We start from the raw sequence: 20,149 nt of genomic DNA, 5'->3' as shown, positions 1-20,149 counted from the left end.
GTTATTGTAGTTGTCCTGGTTCTATAGCTCTGTATTTGGCCTCAGTACTATAGCAGCATGAACACAAACAGAAACCCATGTGCTTCTGTACTTATTCATTAGACTTCAGCTGTCACGGACTGTAAGTGAATGAGGTTTAGTGGCACACAGTGTCATTACACTCTCTGTAATCATACTGTATGATTTTACTATTGTAAAAGCTAACAACTGCATTTCTCTTTTACATTGGTTTCTAATACCAAGTCATTTCAATTCTGTTGTTTTCGTTATTCTTTTTTAATCCTTTGCATTTGAGCTGAAACTATGTTCACCATGATAAATATTTTATTGATCATGGTTAATCCAATATTGATGGGTTCAACTTTGATCAAACAGTAGGCCACCATAAATACAGCACCAGAAGTATGTATTGACATCCCTGCTAGTATCAATCAAATAACATAAAGTGTCAAGAAACATAAAAATATCCAACAATTCAAACATCTAAAAAAAACTACTCTTTTTATAAAATGTTAATTTATTGTATTATTTATATCACTATTACTATTTCTCACACTTAGGGTTAGTGATTTGAATAAACCCCTAAATAGTTCTTTGTTTGCGATCTAGGAGGAATTTGGCAGGTAAATGTTTATCAGGTAGTCTGTAGTTTAGGGACAGGATCTGAATTTGGTAATTTATGCCCTGAGAACATTGGCACAAACTGCATCTCCCAATCCAAAACTCTGGAATCTGGACGTCATCCCAATTATTTATGGAAAAACAAGTTTTCAACTCCCATGAGTAGAGCTGTCTGCTGCCCTGCCACACTAGGAAAGCTGAGACACACATATCGGGTATCTCTTTAGTCGCCCGGGGCCAATGAACCCGAGCAGGATCCGTCCTGCGGAGAGGGACAAGTGTCCTTCATTCTTCCCTAGATGGGCGTCTCAGAGCATCATGCAAGCTTAAAACCCCTCGATGCACTTCTCTGAGACTGTTGCTTTAAAACAAACAAGTAGGGGCGAGGGAGAGAGAAAGAGGGAGAGAGAGAGGGACCAATAGTGCTCTATTTGTGGGAATGTTTGTGCTAGGCGAACTAAGAGCTGTTATTCTGGGAATTTGTCCTTGGAGGGAGAGAGACCAGTGAAAGACCAGTGAGACCGAATTCATTTCGAAGACGAGATCTGAGTCACACAGAAGTCACAATCTCAGTCTCCCATGGGGCATTTCTGAGGATTAAAGGAAGAAGGGATGAGAAAATGTAAGAGGAGAACGCAGAAAGGAGAGCAGCATTACCTGAGGATGTCTTCTCCCACACACACCTGTTCTGAGGGGATTATTTGAACACACACCTGTGTACCTGTTTGTTTGTCAGCCATGGAGGCTATGCTTTTGAGTCTGGGAGATAGTATGTGTGTGAGGCGCAGTGCATTATGGGATGTGACCTCGGCTGCCCTAAGAAGATTGAGGCACACACATATCAGAGCTCCTGACATCCTGGTCCGTGCCGTCTACCAGGTACAAACAGGCTTGGTCATTTTCAGTAATTTTCAATAATCTGTAGGTGATAACCACCTCCTTAAGAAACTAAAAGTGTGAGGAAATGTATAATATGTGAATGTTTCTTTCTTTACTTGTTTTTGTTTGTACAGACCTTAAAAATAGCTAACATCTGATTTAATTGAATGAATGAATAATAATATATATTTGAATTATAAATAATAATAATGTATATTTATATATAATATATATCTATAATATATTCCTTCATGTTTTTAAAATTTAAAATATAAATATTAATTCTGAATTCAATTTATTGTTTTTTTTTACATACATACATATATATATATATATATATATATATATATATATATATATATATATATATATATATATATAAATTCACATAATATTTTATTGCTCATATCACTATAGCTTATACTTAGGCTTAGTGATTTGACTAAACGCATAATCCTAAGTACGTTCACGTGTAATTTGTCTCACAGTTTGTTTGTACTAGCATGAATAATACTTTAAATCTAACTTATAATTTGATCTTATGAACAATAAAACGGGTAAAAAAATAGACTGCAGCCATATGTAGTGACCAGAATATCATAGAGACCTGATTTAGGGCAGTAAACAACCACCAAAAACTCTTTAGAAATGCCATAACAACACCCTGGCATCACGGTGGTGAGTTTTGCATGTACAGGTGCTACTCACAATCAAAACTCTTGTCCTGTTTGAATTCATGCCATGAGCAGGTTGTGTTGTGAGCTAAAGCACATTGGCGTTGCTGTGGTGGTTTCTAAGGGCTTGAGTCACACACTGTCTCACGGTCATGAAAACAGCTCTCTGCAGGAGTCTATGCTTCCATCTATCTGTATGAGAGAGAGAGAGAGAGAGAGAGAGAGAGAGATCAGTATTCAGACTGTGTTTCTTCCTACTGTGTGAACAGAACAGAACAGAACAGAACAGACTGAATCTCAGAGTTTCTATCTCACTGTGACATACCTGAAGAAATGAAGCAAAAGTGTATTTCTGTTTGGAGGCTGATGTCTGACCCGCTGCTGCTATAGAAACAGAGCCTACAGACATTAATAAAGCTACAGACATGTCTTGGGTGCTTTGGATTACCATTGGTATTGAATGTGTTTATTAATATTTATTATATTTTTCATGCTGTTTGGAACACTTATTTTTTTACATGACACTATTTTTACATTTCGGGACAATCGTGTGTAATTTAAAGGAATATTTTGTCCACTTATAATTTATATGATATATAATGTATATCATTTTTATTTTAAATTATGTAAATCTGTATTCTTCTCTAAGAGTCCATGCAGATGAATAGCCAAGTGACTTTTGACCCTCTTCATGTTAAAGTTGGTCATAAGAATGTCCACTTGAATCTCAAGATTACAAAAAGAAACAACAACTCTGTATAACCTATGAGCTAATCTCACAGAGACCACCCGAAATGACCTTTGAGTTTGGCCAGAGGGTTTTCTCTGTGTCTGCAGTGTAATTCAAGCAGTTATTGTCTATAAAATCACATACACACATACAGGGTGATGGTAATGGCTTAAGCATGGCTAATAAATATGATGAACTTACATTGTGGCACATTCAGGAGATGAGGAGGGGCTTCCTAAAGCATTCTTTCCACATCTACACACACACTCACACACACTTTCCTTTTAGGCAGCAGTGTTTGATCCAGCAGGTATTTCCTTGGGAGACCCCTTCACCCCCCCCCCCTTTTTTTCCTTTCATTGAACATACCAGAAAACACGTCTCTCCGTCTCTCTTTCTCTCTCTCTTCTTTTTAAAGCCCAGCACAGTCCATCAGGCTCAGTGAAGGAATTATCCTTGCATCTTAATACACATCCATAGAGCTGCTTTTGTTCCATTTAAGCTGCTAATTGTGAGTTTCTCAGAGGGGTTTTTGGGAGAACAAGTGCATGTGAGCGAGAGAGAAGGCTCCCAAGGTTAGTTTAGTGCTTAGCATGTAGTAACTAGTTGTGTTTTTATATTCAGTTCTGATATATACACAACTAGACAATGGAATGTCCTCTCTTTTTCTGACAAATCAGTCATATTTTAAAAGCATATTTTAATTTACAATAGATGGTGAAAGGAACAGGTTACTAAAATCTAATTACAATCTAGTTGTTTGCTATTTCTGAATGCAGTGTGGTCACATTTGTGCAGAACTAGCTGACATATGTTAGGAAGTTGTATGTACAGTAGTTAGCAGGACATTGTTATGCAGTTGTTAAAGTGTTCTGACTTGTTAGTATGTTGCTAGAGTTTTCTGGGTGGTTGCTAATTATAAAAAAGTCAACAGTGTTACCATGGTACTTTGGTATTTACTGTAATACTGATATTAATGACTATCAGATACATTTAAAATAGTGTGGTGCTACCATGGTACATTTTTGAGATTTGTTATATTTTGGTCATGTATGTTGAAAATACCATGGTGTTTTTGAAGTACCTTGCGGTACCATATAAATATAATGGTACATGATTTTCACTACCATGGTAAATATACCATCTCAAACACACTACTACTTTACCGTGATATTTAAAATGTACCATATAAATGACATTGTACTTAAATGTACAAATCATTCAGTAGTTCAACAGTGTATGCATGACACTATGGGAACCAATGTTGTGTATAAAAGTATTTTTACGTATTTTTAAGTATATTTTACTATTATAGTATTTATTCATATTTTGAATTGTGTATTCTTTTTTCAGTTTTCTTTATAATATTAGTTTTGTCATGTGCTTTTGTCTTTTTATTATTTTTTTATATTCTATTTGAGCTTTAATTTGTTTTACCATTTTAGTTTCAGCTTTAATAATTTTTTTGTATGTTTAAGTACTTAAATTTTTTCAGTTAGATGCCAAAGCAACATTTCTAATTATTATTATTTTTTATTTTATTTTTTTTAATCTAATATCTTATTTTATTTCAGCTTATTTCAGATAGGTTTAGTTAAAAATAACAACACTGATGGGAGCCACAGAATGTTACTACTTTGTCATGGATGTTGTGCTGAGAACCATGGGAAAGGTCCATGCAGGAATTTCTTTTTTCTTAGACTGAGTCTCAGTGTGTGTGTGTGTATTTCAGCGTAACCGTTTTCAGCGCTCTTTCCTACAGTGTTTTCCTCCCTCTTATTAAGCGGCATGGTTTGGATTTGAGGGAAATACCATTTTCTCCTGTTGGATGGCAAAGTGCCACCCCTGCAGCTGCTGATGAATGGACTCTTCCACTTCAAACTCTGTGGAGAGCACAGGTCTGGCTTACACACATCTATTCTTCTCAGTCTGTTTCTCCCTTCGGTCCACAATCTGTCAGTTTGTTTCTCGGCTGAGGAGCAGGTGAATGGGCCATGCTGCTCCAGGATTTTTCCTGTCTCACTGTGATAGAGAGGGAAAATTTTAAGAGCCTTCTGGAGCTGTTCGGCCATGGCTCATTCCAAACTGGAATGCTCTAGACATCACATCAGAAGCAACCAAACACACACACTGATACACCACAAGCTGTATTTATTCACAATGGTATTTTCCCAGAACATAATGTGTGTTAATCCCTTTGCAAATTCTTCAGTGGTGATATCAGGGCTTCATTTGGAAGTGCTGTTATCATGCTGATCAGTGTGTTTATGTGTGTGTCGGGGCTGCTGACGGGGTGATTGAGTGCCTTATAATTTCAGACATTTAGGCTGCAGATGCTATTTGTGAGTGTGTGGGAGCGTGCAACTGCAAGAATCGTTAACTGATTGTTATGATTCAAAAATGCAAATGGACAAGGCACATGCTAAAAATGGATTTAACCAAAAATGATGAAAGGTGATGAAACAGGTTTCCCAGAAAATGTCTTGGTTTGTGATGTCAGAGTATGCGCTGTTATCTCTGCCTACTGAAAACTCAGGCTTCTGATTGGCCAACATGGCTTAACGGTTGAGATTATATCGCCACCTGTTGGTTTGGCATGCTCTTGACAGTGCATCATAGCATGCGTTTGCATTTTCATGTGGACGGAGCTTTTTTTAAAAACGGAAGAAGGAAAAACACTTTATAAAAATGGCCACACTAATGCGTTTTTGTTTAAAAACTATTTTTCTCTCTGTTTTGGCCTTCCATCCACACATTTTAAGGCACCGAAAACGTTTCGTTTTTAAAATGCTCTCTAAAGTGGATCAAATTTAAAAACGCTGTTTTCGCGTCGCAGTATAGACTGTGAAAACGGAGGCTTTCGAAAATGATGACGCATTTTTAATCATGTGACCAATTCATCTAAAATGGTAAAATGATTGGCTGCTAGGATGTTGCTTTGCAGTTGATACATTGTTCTTAGTGGTTGCCAGAACATCGCTATGAAGTTGATAAGGTGTTTTGGTTGGTTTTTGTTCAGCTTTGAGTTCAACCAACACCCCTCCACCACCTTTTACATAGGCGTTTGGTTGGATTTCATGGTGGTGTGTGCAGTTGCTAAAGCTTTTTCTTTCATTTGGGTAATAAAAATGTATTACATACCACGTGTGAATATGCTTTGCTATCACACATACCAAGATGTAAACTGATGTAGTTGACACTGAGAGGAAGTTAAATCCAAGGATATGATTTTTCCATGAATAGTCAGATTTCATGAGTCATATTCAGTAATAGTGGTATAGCATAAATATTGATTAATAGAAATAGCCTCCTCTCTCTCACTGTAATTCAATCATGCCTTACTGGCTTAGTGAAGTGACACAGATTACTTTGGGCTCAATCCAGCAGTTCTCTAATCATCAGATTTTCCTGTGTGTGTGTGGGTGCAGGAATAGGCAAATGCTAGGGGCACCCAGAAATAATCATATGGCTTAATGCATTAATATTTTGTTATATCACAAAGGTTGATATTTAATTAAATATAAATATCTATGGGCTGCAGTTTTCAATGTGTTCGAGTGCAGCCCATGATACCAGTGGTTCACTCTTCGTATTTATTTAAGGTATCACCGCTGTTCCTTAAGCGCCACCTGCTGACAGAAAGTGAATTTGCATTTTCATTCTTGCCTAGGGTACAAAATTGGTCAGGGCTGGCCCTGTGCGTGTGTGTGTAATCTAGCAGGATTACAGTCAAATGCATGTGATTAGTGTGTATTACCCAGAAGGCCAGGTCACACACATACTGAGATGAGGGAATCCTTAGATTTGCTGGGTTGGACACAGATATGAGAGTATGATATGGTTGATGTTTTGTGTTTTATGCAATATGATTATGATTAGTTATGTATTCTCTTCGGCATGATGGTGGTGGATAAAGATTGATATGTAATTTTATGGCAGTTGATAATATGTGAATGGAACATCTTTATTTTCACATTAATTAAAATGCATGCTATTTTTTTTACATTAATTAAGTTGCATTTTAAAGTGCCTGGTATGTATTTCATTATCGCTGATTACTTTCAGAAATATAGCTGTATGAATAGGTCTGAATAGAATTTATTCATAATTTATGTTAAGTTTGTTAAGCTTATTGTTGAAAGCTTATTTTAATCATAAGCAATGTGGATTTTAATTTAAGAAGTGAAATGAAAACGAAAATAAAAGTGTGTACATGCACGCACACCAACACACACACACACACTCACACACACACATACGCGCACACACACACACACACATACAAAAATACATACATAGAGATATTTAAATGTAGATATAGATATGTATAAAGGAAGAAGTCTCTTATAATCACCAAGGCTGTATTTATTTGATCATAAATAAAGGAATAAAAACATCAATATTGTAAAATTTGAATTTGAAAAATTGAAAAATTCCTGTGATTTATCAGCATCATTACTCCAGTCTTCAGTGTCACATGATCCTTCAGAAATCATTCTAATATGCTGATTTGCTGCTTAAATATTTCTGATTATGTTGTTAATGTGAAACAGTTGTGGTTAGTATTTCTGTGAAACTGTGCACATTTCTTTACATCAATACATTAGTTTAATGTGTCCTTGCTATACAAAAATACACATTTTTAAGATAGAATTTCAGAATAAATTTTTTATTAGATCACACAGCTGACCTTTGACCCCTAGAACAGTCCTGTTTTGTTGGTAGGTGAGAGGGGAAGAGATTCTTAATTAACTTTCCGTTGACATTATGAAGACTTTGGTTGACCTCTGCCATGAGCCTTCACAAGCTGTCATATTCAGAGATGAAAACTGGCACATTCCAGAAAAATTGCCCTAATTACAGTTAGAAACTCCCACATCATCCTCTGTGACCTCTGACCCGATTCAACACATCATTAGACTGTTTTAATATTTCATGAAAACACACTCTCACCCTGTTCAAGCCTAAACCGAAGACACTTATCTGTGTGTCAGTAATTCACATCACTAACGTAAAATAAGGTATGTTTAAAAAATCACAGTTTATATTAATTTGTCAAACTGAAAATGTCAAATCAAGTAAAGCGTGTTACATTGTGGGATACTTGTCTAGCACAGTGTGATGTAGTTCTACACTGCATATTTGGCATACATAATAGACCATCAGGGGATTGCAGACAGAAATCTTGCATACTGCACAATATACATACTGCTCACTGCAGTGTGGTTACGTTTGGCTAAGGTTATATTATGTTTCAAAACATAACCATAGTATGATTTTAATGCACAGAAAGCAAGTAATATTAATCTATGATATATGTAGTCTAAAGCAGGATCTCTTGGCTCTGAGGAATTCCAGATCTTACGCAGCTTCCAGGAAGGCTTTCTAGATGTGACAGGTGTGCTGAGATGAGATTTGATTTAGTGCCAGTCAGGAATTAAGAGATAAATGCACCTGGACCCACGTTCTGTTACTATGGTGATACATGTGACTAATGGTGACATCAGTGCGTCAAGAGAAGGCTGAAATGCAGATATTAGTATTTGAATTGTAAACGAGGATTGAAGAAAGGGGTGTGTGTGTGTGTGTGTGTTTAAACAGCCAGACGTTTTGGCAGGATACTCAAGGCTAATTTGCATATGCAGTCTTACGCACAGTCAAAAAAGGCCTGTAAAGGCCCTTCAACTATAAAGATAAAGTAAAAAAAAAACAGTTCTCAATAATAAAGAATAGAAAAGACCAGGTCTAGTTTTCTTCTGCTGCTGTATGAAGTTAGCTGTTCCGCTCATTTCCTCTCTTTCTGTTTAATGTTCTGTGTATTGGTAAGACTGTGTGATAGGTCAACAAGTTCATCATGTCTGCAGTGCCTGCAATCAGAGATTCAGCCAATCAGGGCTCAGTTCTCTTAACTGATCTGTACATACTCACAGCTTTGGCGAGAAACCATTGCGATGGGCATTTATGCAGCGGTTCGGTCAAAGTGGTTGATTTACACTTGTTTAATTATAAAAGAGTGAGTGACAGTGGGAGAGAAACAGATATGTGGAAACTGCCCACTTAGTCTACTAGGACACATACACAATTATGTACTTGTGACTGGATGTGAGAAATTCACTTTTAAATTGATAGCACTTTCGTTGAAGGAGGTTATTTTTGGGACACATATTATCTCTAATCCATATTCCATATAAGCATAGAATTAGAAAGCAAAATATTGGTAGCATTTTGGCATAATGGAAGATATTTTTTAGATTTAAATGTTGTCTGGTATAGGATATTTAACTGTTCTTGTAAATTTTTCCTACAATTTTTTTATATTTAGACCACATTTGCTGCAATCTAAAATAAAAATGGTTTAGTAATGGTAAATGTGATCTGTAACAATAACAAAATTAATATAGAGTTTTCATACTGTAAATTAAAGTTAATTTGGCTTACTATTGTAGGTTTATTAAGATTTTGAAGTTTTAATTTTTATTTGCATTTGTCAATTTTATTAATTGGGTTTTTGAAAAAAAAAAAAATCTGTTTTAGTTTTAGTAATGTTAGTACTTAAACTTATCTAGTTAATTGCCAATGCAGCTATCTCATATCTCATATTTAAATAGTATTAAAATTATCATTTCAGCTTTAAGTTACCAAAAATTATTTTATAGTTTTAGTTAACATCAACAACAGCACTAGTACATTATAGCATTGTGATGCCTAAATTCAGTAAAATTTTATACATTTTAGAATTCATTTAAGAAATATAATTTTTAGTTGTAATTGCAATTGTAAATGTGACTTCTAAATCAAACTGCAACTGATTAACTTTTCATTTTTTATTTATTTAGACAAAAAAAAATTTGTCAGTTACTGACTATAACATGAAAATATTTATACATTTGGCCAAAAATGTAATTCCGATGCTCCGATGCATCCACAAGATTTATATTATCATTTTAATTTAATCTTTACGTAGTTTGCAGTAATAAAAGTATACATAATTGTCATAAGACAGCATAATGTTTTTTTTTTTTTTTTTTTTTTTTCTAAATAGGCAGTTTAGTCTTGGGTGGAATAAAAAAAAATTTCAGTGCAGAGTGGTGTTGGTGTGTGTGTGTGTGTGTGTGTGTCTATCTTGGGGGGTCCATTATATCCAAGAACACATGAAGTCCATACACAGATCTATTTCAGTTTAATAAACTGCAGATGTGTGTGTGGCCCAGAATGCTCCTTCACTCACTCTTTTATCAACAAACTCCAAATTGCTCTAGTTTCTTCAGAATCCCAAGAATGCTTGACCAACTTAAGATGTTCACTCATACAGAAATAGCCAACGGTGCGGCATGAAAGCATTCCTCTAAAACACAGCAGAAAACAACTCAGTGACTCTGAGAGTGACTGATAGTAATAGAATTTACATTTTTTAAATTATAGTTCATCCAAATATTAAACTGTGTCATTGATTACTCACTCTCATTCCAATCACGCTCACTCTCGTTTCAACACTGTGCACTATGAAAGTATCATAAAAGTAGTCTAAAAAGTTGAATTATTTGAGGAACAGACTAAATTCAGATTATTTACAAAAAATCTCCCACTCCGCTGCACATCATATAATATTTTTGGTTATATTTGGATCTGCATCTGTAACTGTTAATATGGAAAAGAACATCAGGATCTTTCTGTCTAACATCATCTCCTTTCGAATGCCACAGATGATAATAGAACAACATGAGAGTGAATTGAAACAGGTTTTTAATTTTTGGAGTGAACTATTCCTTTAAGGTATTCTCCTTTATAGCTATTCTCCTAGATAAGGTTTCCTCTACAATGGATCATCGTTCCCCAGAGAGCTCTTTATTAAGCACACACAAACTTACACGGCCTGTGAAGATGAGTGTACAGAGTGGCCGTGTATGGTGAGAGCAGTGATGTGGTCTGTGGTCAGAGTGTGTCAGAGGCTGGAGGAGTGTAAGTGATGCTCTCTCTGTCTTGTGATGTGTGTGAGGGATCGTTTCTGCTGCTCTACTGACTCATATACTCACTTATAGGTCTATGTTCTGGGTCACACACACATACTTTCCCACTGTCAGAGATAGGATTCTGCTGACATGCGCACAATGAAAGGCACACATGTGAGAGGAGATCTCATTTATTGATTTACACAGTTCCTGAGTCAGCAATCTGTTCAGGTTATGCACAGACTCACACACTTATTCTGTTCTTTATGACTGGTGACAATTATAGCACACTTTTCTGAAAGCTTTTACTTCATTGAACATAACAGAGAGGTTGTTTTTTTTTTTTTTGGCTCAGCTAAGTTCTGCATGACAAAACATAACTCTAGCCTATATGTTCGTGTTTGCCTGGCAGAAAATGGGTTGTTGTTTTTTTCACCGTTTTTTCTCATTTTAGCTTTCTATTTAACTCCTGCATTGTGACAATGAATGTAATATTTACAAATATTCCAGTAAATTAACAAATAATGTGAGGCCAGTGTTGAAATTGGTTTTAAGCAATACTGAATGAAACAGTTTTTAATGAATCAGTTGAGTAAATGATTCATTGAATAACTGAATCAGCATTTTCAAACAAATTGATTCAGTAAAAAAACGATGAATCTGTATGAATCAGTGTATTTGAATGAATCATTTGAGTGAATTATTTATTGAATCACCCAGAGAACGACATTTTATGTATTCCTGAATAAATTAGCATTTTCGAACATTAATTATTGAGTGAATAATTAGTAGACTCATAAAGCTTTGATTAATGAATCAGTGTTTGTGAATTGGTTGAGTCAGTGATTCATTGAATCACTCTAAGACAGTTCCTGAATGATTCAGCATTTTTTAACAAACTGTTGAGTCAACAATTCATTGAATAATTCATCAACAAGATCACTTGATTTGTGTCTGAACGAATCTGTGTTTTTGATTTAATTTTTCAATGATGTTTTTCAAAGACTTTTCACTAATTGACGGAGTGATGTTATATACAGAAAGAATCACTTTAAAATCCTCACCAGGAAATAACCTGTAGCCTAAAAAGCATGTCACACTGCCATCACTATTGTTTAAATATCTGTAGCCCTAATACTGTAACAATTTTCTTATTGGATTCATACTTACCAAGTACATATTCGTCTAGATACCATTTTTTTCTAAGCATCTCTTTCTCTTTTGTACACATTCACAGCAGGGTCAGTTTCTGTTTGCCAGAGATGCATTTGCATTCAGTAGTTCAACCTTCAATCAATATTTAAAAAGGGATGAGAACAGAATGACTCAGCTTTTAACATAGAAACCTTTACAATCACATAGAAACCACGGAAAACTTCAAATGATATTGTAGATTAATATGATCCAGTAGATTCAAGTGTTGTTTATCTGGTCTTGTTTATCTTATTTATTTGTCCCATGTGTTTCCAATGTATACAGTGGGATATATTTATGTGTGTGGGTGTGTTAGTAGGCTAGAAGCTTTAGATGTTTAGGTTGTGTGTGTGTGTGTGTGTGTGTGTGTGTGTGTGTGTGTGTGTGTGTGTGTGTGTGTGTGCGCGTGTGTGTGTGTGTGTGTGTGTGTGTGTGTGGTAGTATACAGGCCAGATGGGAGTAAAGCTATGCATTGAAATTTCAGCGGGAGAGATCTCACACACATTTGAAGTGCTCACATGTGGGTGTGTGTGTTGCTTTTTTTTCCATGGATTTAACTGGAAACACATTTTCTTCTCTCATAACACACACATGCACTGACATGAGGCACAAAAAGAGTCATTCCCGGTCTCTTTGTGCATATGCAACATTTTTTCTACTGGCTTCTATAATATATGATCCTCAGTGGCCATATAGTACACACCTGTACAGACACAGGTGCTTTGATGTCCATCCCAGAAATTTTTTTATGAATAACTATGGTGCACAATCACTCCCTTAATCCCTTTAAAGATCTGAAACTCTTTTTTGAACCACGGTCAATGCATCAACTTCTTTCCCATAAAGAAAATACCATACATTTCTGCTGTTAACCACACTCACTCCTTTATCTGTGAAGATTCTGCATATAGAATTACACAAATTTGGTTTTAACACAAGCATACACTCACACAGGGCTCATTGCAGAGACTGTGGGCAATTTTTGATGTGATTTAAAGTAGGTGTGTAACCACTAAGATTATTCATAATACAAAAAAGAAAAGAAAAACTCCACCTACAGGCAACATCCTACACCCTAAAAACTGAACCCCACCAAAGCCCTGTGGCTTGTCCACCCCCAGCCCCTGAGCTGCAGATGATGAGAACATGGCACATGAAAGAGTCTACGGTTTGGTGTTGACTGTTTTTGTGTTTACTATCGCAGTGGATTTTATGACTGCAGCAAAAAGAGATTAACAGACGTTCAATTTTAAGAATATACAGACTGTTGTTACAAAGTCATATGATTATCTTTCTTCCATGTATTGAAATAGAGACATTTTGAGGAATGAAAACATAGATTGAGCCATGAAGATAAGAAAAGAAAAAAAATGGTAAAAGGTTATGATGGATTATATATATCTGCAGTTTAAATAGTCATGAGAATTTATCTTAATGTGTTCAATTGAAGAAATTTACCCATCTATATTTAGAGCAATAAATTTAAAAAGGCTTCACTCTATTTGATGAATAAAAGTAACCCATGTTTAAAAGGTAGTGTGTATGTTGCTTTTTTCAAATGAAAGTCTATGTGTGTGTGTGTGTGTAGCAAGGACAAGGGATGAACTCCATCTTGACTGAATTATAGGTCAGCTCTGTTTTAATCTAGCTCCAACATTATTGGCCACATGCAGCCACAACCTCAATACACACACACACACACACACACACACACACAAGTAGCATTCAATCCTTCATCCATCCAATTTGGTTTATGTCAGCCGTTCAACCTGTCCTCATGTCTGCAGAAGGAGAAGAGTAACCTTTGTGACCGCCTTCCGAAAAATAACAAACCCCTCAAAATATACACACACATACACCCTGCTTTGTGTCTGAGCCTGAGGCAGTGAGACAGAAATAACCAAACTCAAAGACTCCTAACCAGAACCACATTTCCTTGAGAAAGCCAGAGACAGCAAGAGAAGTCAGTTTCCCATATTTTTATTCGTTTTAAAGGAAATTTCAGCCTTTCATTTTCTCAGAGAACATTGCAATCTCTTTGTCTTTGACTCTTCTGGCCCCTTTAGACATGAAAGATGGTGTATATTAAACAAATTGTGTGCTTTGGTGTGGAAGACATGGGCGGGCTTGGTCTTTCAGAAGTTTTTTTTTTGAGAACTTCTCTCTCCCCAATCGCAGTCATGTGAGCCTAAACATTCTCATTTATTCTGAAAAGCCCCCACAGTATCAAGGGTTTCCTTTAGTGCAAATGTTCCCCTCCATCCACACACACAAATACACACACTCTCCCTGTTTTAAACAACGGGCTCTTGTGACACTGTTCGGACCTGTGCCCAGAGGAAGGAGCCAATAAACGAAGTTAAAATATGTATTAGAGAGCACAGAGAGATCACGAGGGACTGTTTAAGTTGGACAGTGGTGTTTCCGCTGTGGCTGAGTGTCCAAAATCAGCAGCGATACGAACAGCTGGGATGTTGTGGTTCTCGGGTTACCTTGCGCTACCTCCATTATGTTCCCCAAAGAACCTTTCTGTGAACAGTTCTTAAAAGAACCATTATTTTCTTAGTGTGAAGAACATTTTAATATTCTAAAGAACCATGACAATTCCATAGATGCCAAGGAACCATGATCAATGCCAATAAGGAGCCTTTATTTTTGAGTGCATGATGATTGATTGAACTGTCATCATATCCAACAAAGATATTGAGATTCCTCTGATCTCAGATGCTTGTGTTTGTTTATTGATGGGGTTATCACCAGCAGTAATGAAATGTAACCCTGCAGCCTAACTGCATTATGTTTGGAGTGTTTTTCAATTACTTTTCAAAGGCCTTCCCATGAGTATGCGTGAGAGAGTGATGAAGAGAGATGGAAAATCCTGACCCTCAGAGCAGTCTTTCTCTCCATCGTTCAAGTACATTTTAAAGCAAGGCTGCAAATCATTTAACCAACAGCTGTGGAAATGATCCTGTGCTGTGTCATATTTTATCATTGCCCAGTGCAGAGATATGCAACTTTTACAGCATTGCTTTTTAAAAAACCTTAGAGCTTTTCACAATATAGAACTTGGGTTCTTTTTAAACCCCAGGTTAAGTCCGTTTTTAATCCTGCGTTAAACAGAGATACAGATAACCAATCAAAAACTAAACAATGCTTACCTCAGTTACTTGTGAGCATAATGCAATGCACTTTCTAAACATAAATATTAATGCACTTGCATAGTTTAACATGTTAACTTGTACATGTCGTGTGTAGTTCATGAGTGAAGGAAAATGTCATCTAAAAATGTCAAATGATGAAAGAAAATGCTGTCTTCTATTACTTTGTCTTTGCTTTTGTACTGTTTCTAAAGACACAAGACAACCAGAACGGATTAATTGCACAACATTTCCACAGATGGACAAGCTGTATTACATTAAGATAGGGATAAAAATATCTCTGAATTTAAAAAAGTAAAACCGGAAATTCTTTGTGTAATTCATAGAAATCATAGAAATAGATTTTGTGAATCGTTATGAAGAATTTATGCATACAGGCTGACCCTTAAAAGGAAAACACCTTCTAATTTTTGTAAAAGTTTTCTTAAGCCCTATGCAATGTTGACTTTGTGGTGAACGAACGTTAGACATCTGTGTTAGGTCACACAAATCAGCTCCCTCTAACTGTTGGGAAAGCATCTTTAAAACGTTTGTCTCTCCTTTTCCCCTCTTTCATTCACCCTGGCCAAACCAAACGGGAAGGGAAATCTGAATTAGAAACGGAGGGGTGGAAGAAGTCAGGCAGAGGGAGAGAAAGAGTGCAACCCATTCCCAAATGTTTCTGCTGCAAATCCAGATGTGGATCTGTTAGTCATTGGACAGTAAGTGTGCAGTTTCACAAGACCAAGGAGCTCACAAGTTACATCCCACCTTCTTGTCCACTCTTTTAAAAGTTTTAATGTTTTTCCACAGTGCAGAAAATCTCTTACAGTCATAGTGTCAGATGGTAATACTTCAGTACTTTGATTTATACTATACTGAATCGTTACCATATCCATAAAACGTGGTATTTGCACTGTACCCCATGGTATTTCAATGAATATGATGGTATTACATTTTCAAATCCAAACCAAAACATGCCATTACCATAGTACCATGTCCAGAAATAAAAGTACAAATAAATACTATTTTAACATCTATAAAAAGTACTGTGGCAGTAACATGACAGTTAGGATATGAGATATCAGATATCAGTCAGGAAATATTGTGGTGATATCAGGAAATTCCAAAAGTACAATGCTACTAGCATGCTTTTCAGACATGATACTGTGTTGGACATGTATCTCCATCTGATAGCCTATTTAAATAGTACTTCAAGGTCCAAGAAAACCATACATGTCTAAAAAAAAATATATGGTAGTACTAATACTCCTGTAGTGGTTAGTTTTGGGACAAATGAAACACTTGGATATTCCTGGTGTAAACCAGTGCCATTTTATTAGTATATATTATTATTGATTAATATTTTTAATTAGCTTTTATTTTTATACTTTCACTTTAAGTTTTAGATTGGGCTATTATTATTATTATTATTATTATTATTTAATATGTATGTTTTATTTTTCAGTTTTAGTAATTTTGGTGGCCTACTTAAAATTTTATTATAATATTTTAGTTTAGGTAACAATTGCAACATTGGTGTAAAATGATGATGATGTCAGGCAGGACTGAGTGTGAGCGCGGGTTTTACTCGAACCTCTCCGGTGTCACGGGGGGGGGGATGTCGGAGGAAGAGAAGCAGGCAGCAACAGCAGGAGGGTTGGGGTTTGCTGTGGACGGGCTGCAAGTTCGCGTGTGTGTGTGTGAGTAGAGTAGTGTTGTGCGGAGCTGCTTGCTGGACGCGGGCCAGCGGTCCCTGTGAAGCAGCGCGTTGAGAGCGGAGAGGGATGTGATGGGATGCGCTGGCACTGCTGCTGTCAGTCCGCTCCGCTCCGCCTGTCCAGCTTCACCGGGGATCACAATAACGAAATGGATGATGCTGAATGCGAGGATGATTTAGGCCGCCATTTGAACGTTTTCTCATCGAATTTAACTCATTTGGATTACTGTTTTTGTTAGAGAACATTTATCTCTTATTTCGGTGAGGAATTCACACACGCGGGAGCATAAGGGATTTTCAACAAGGTAACGTAAATCGCGCGCTTGTTTTGCGCTGGTCTCGCGCTTTAGTCAGTCAGTGAGGGAAGGATGGATGCGTTAAAATCCGAGGTTTCATTCTGTTTCTTTCTTAACTAAACAGTTATACATACATTTTTCAGACATACGGATTACTGATTACTGACCATACACGGAGAATATCATCGATAAAATCCGATTTTAGGAGGTGAAGAGGGTCCTCAGAGTATAAACTGTTCTGCAGCTAACGTTAGCCTGCTAGCCACTTAACGTTACCTCAGAAACACTGAGGCATGTTATGTGAGAAATACTCGTCGTTTTCTCATAATGTTGATGTGTTTTGACGAACATCAGCCTTAGGGTGATTTAAGAAACCATTAATGCTGCTTTTAAATGAGTTTTCTTTCTAAACTTGCTAAACATTTGCTTTGCTTGGTCACAATTACTCCCCCATTCAGACTCATTCATCCATTTTTCAAAGGTTGATAACCTGTGCTGACAGCTGAATATAATCAGATCTGCTGCGGATAGTGACAGGAACTTACAGGGATTGCATACATTTGACCATCACGGTCATAATCTTAAAATCCTTGAACAGTTCATCTGTATTAGATCTAACTTACAGGAAATGTTCTATGACAACCTCATAGAAATGCATATATATAAATCTTAATTAAATGTGATAGTAATGCCTCTCATATGTGCTAATATGTTGATTTGGGTTGTCTCAAAAACTTCCACATTTATGTATTTCTCTTTAGTAAATTTGTTTGCAATGTCCAATGAGATGTGAACAGCCTACCTAGACAGCATCATAGCTGCATTGACCCCCAAATGCTTTGTAGATAGACAGCTCAGTAGAGCATGTTTGTCTTCAGATGCATTACAATATTATATGTGGTTGCAATTTCCTATGACACACTCATAGAAAGGACTGTTTCAAAACCTAATTTGATGCCTACCAATGCCTACCTAAACACCATAGATGCATTAAATGATTTAGTTGCAATGTTCCATGACATGCTCATAGGATGCAAAGGTATGCAGAGATGTGAGCTTTCAGCCTATGGCCTCATAAATGCTCTCAAAATGTTGTCTCGATAGCCAGCCGTTTTGATGCACAGCCTGGGATTGGGGTCTGGCTGCAGACTGTAAACAAAGCAGACCTGGTTGTGTCTATCTAGGCAGCTGTGGTCCTGCTGGTTCAGGGTGACGGATGTCTTTTTTGTGTTGCTCAGCCTGTGATATCTGCACTGCAGGGCAGCAGTTGTCAGCAGGCTGATGTACTCTAGCACACATGGTCAGGCATGAAAACCAGACCTGTAGTCACCTCATTTGTCAGTGTGCAGGATGAGACTTAATTCATGCCTGAATTTGTGATTTTGTTGTCATTGTGCATCAAGGGTGAATAACGGCAGTGTGTACGGGGTTGTGTGAGACAGTCTTTATCATCACCAGGATGTCAACTTCCTCCAACCATGTTTTATATCTGTGTCAGATATGATCTGAATTGAATATATCTGTCTTCTACGCATCATACTACTCAATGACAGTTTAAATGAAGCTAACATGTAGCTTAGGATTAAATACGGATAAACTGCATTTAATACGGATAAACTGCAAAGAAACCCTAAACAGTGCATCAGGGTCAATCTTAAATCTGCACTAGAGAGTGGGTTTATCTTCTGATCAGATTATGTGACGCTGTAATCGTCTCTTCTGCAGTGTGCATCAGAGTAACTGCACCTTATTATCAGGGCTGCACGATTTTTGGGAATCCAGTTGCAAATCTTCTTAATTTACAATTTTGATTGATTGATTGTTTTTGGAAAGCTGCAATTTGCTGTGCTTGACTGTAGGGGTGCATAATGTGACTATAAAATAATAATTGTAATTATTGTTTTATCTTTATGAATAATAATTGTTTTTATGCTGATGGTGGTGGCAAAATTTATTATCAAAGATTCAAATAAATATTATTATTGTCATGTTCTACTGCAAAAAATAAAAGAAAACAAGAATTTAAGAAAAATTATAATATTACTGTAATAAAAATCATTTACAGTACAACTGTAAAATGACTAATATTAATGGCTTTTTAAATTTAATTTCAAACCATCAAGTTGTTATACTGGCACAAAAGCTCAGGTTTCTCTTTTGTGGGCAAACATAAATGCTTCTAAAGATGTCATCACAAGTTGGGGAAGATGGTTGGCAGATGATATGTTCACAAACGCGATCCAGACTCAGAGATGAGTTTTTTTGTAGCAGCATTTACTGTGAACTGAGCTGCTCTTGAGACACTGCAAACAACAGATCATGAGTTGCTCGTGTGTAAAAAAAAAAACAAAGTGCCACGCTTCATTCAGAAACATGCTGTGTATATATACTTTAATTAAATCACACTAAGCCATATAATTGTACAGCCCTTATTTTTTTGTCTATAAAAGAATGATTTACAAAGATTACACTGATTGAAATGTGTGTGTTATGTGATCTTAATGACTTCACAGGGCATTGCGAGTGTAGTGTGCCTCACTGGAGTTCAGCTGAGGAAGAAGTGACTCACCGGTCAGTGATTACAGGCGAGGCATTTCGTAACCACACACCAGACGCAGCACACAAAAACACTGCTGCAAACAAAACATTCTCAGCATCTGATTGTTAAAATCTGGAATTGTGGTTGAGAGCTGTTCACTTCCTCCTCCAGATACACCCCAGTGAGGAGTGTTCTCATTCAGTGGAGCGGAGGTGTGACATCTCGAGCTTCAGGCTGTAAGGATGTGCTTCATTCAAAGCCTCAGGTTTAATCTCCTATTGTGTGGTGGGAAGTGTTCCTATCAAGCCTGACTCAGACCTTAAGATGTTTAATATGGTGATGTAACCAAACTGCAGTGCTTTCGGGCTACTGCAAGGTCGGTAATAAAGTTTAACCTTTAAGCTTGGAAA

At 36.6% G+C, this 20,149-nt stretch overlaps 1 protein-coding gene across 13 annotated transcripts in view; it reads left to right on the top strand.

The window, feature by feature from the left end:
- The window catches only part of LOC127934042 (FERM domain-containing protein 4A), a 170,133-nt gene that overhangs the window by 106,204 nt on the left and 43,780 nt on the right, over positions 1-20,149 (top strand). For 3 of the 13 annotated variants that reach the window (XM_052531224.1, XM_052531222.1, XM_052531221.1), the window contains exon 1: positions 1,107-1,500. The exons of 4 other annotated variants lie outside the window; for them this stretch is intronic. In XM_052531224.1, the coding sequence (XP_052387184.1) occupies positions 1,360-1,500 (141 nt within the window). In that variant the 5' untranslated portion in view covers positions 1,107-1,359. Of the gene's footprint in view, positions 1-1,104; positions 1,501-15,658; positions 15,907-16,833; positions 17,210-19,952; positions 19,976-20,149 lie in introns of those variants that run through there. 6 more of the 13 variants (XM_052531223.1, XM_052531226.1, XM_052531225.1 and 3 more) reach the window with 5 other exon arrangements.

Source organism: Carassius gibelio, chromosome A18 (genome assembly GCF_023724105.1).
Source record: "Carassius gibelio isolate Cgi1373 ecotype wild population from Czech Republic chromosome A18, carGib1.2-hapl.c, whole genome shotgun sequence".
Taxonomy (NCBI): domain Eukaryota; kingdom Metazoa; phylum Chordata; class Actinopteri; order Cypriniformes; family Cyprinidae; genus Carassius; species Carassius gibelio.
This window is presented reverse-complemented; position numbering and strand designations above follow the sequence as displayed.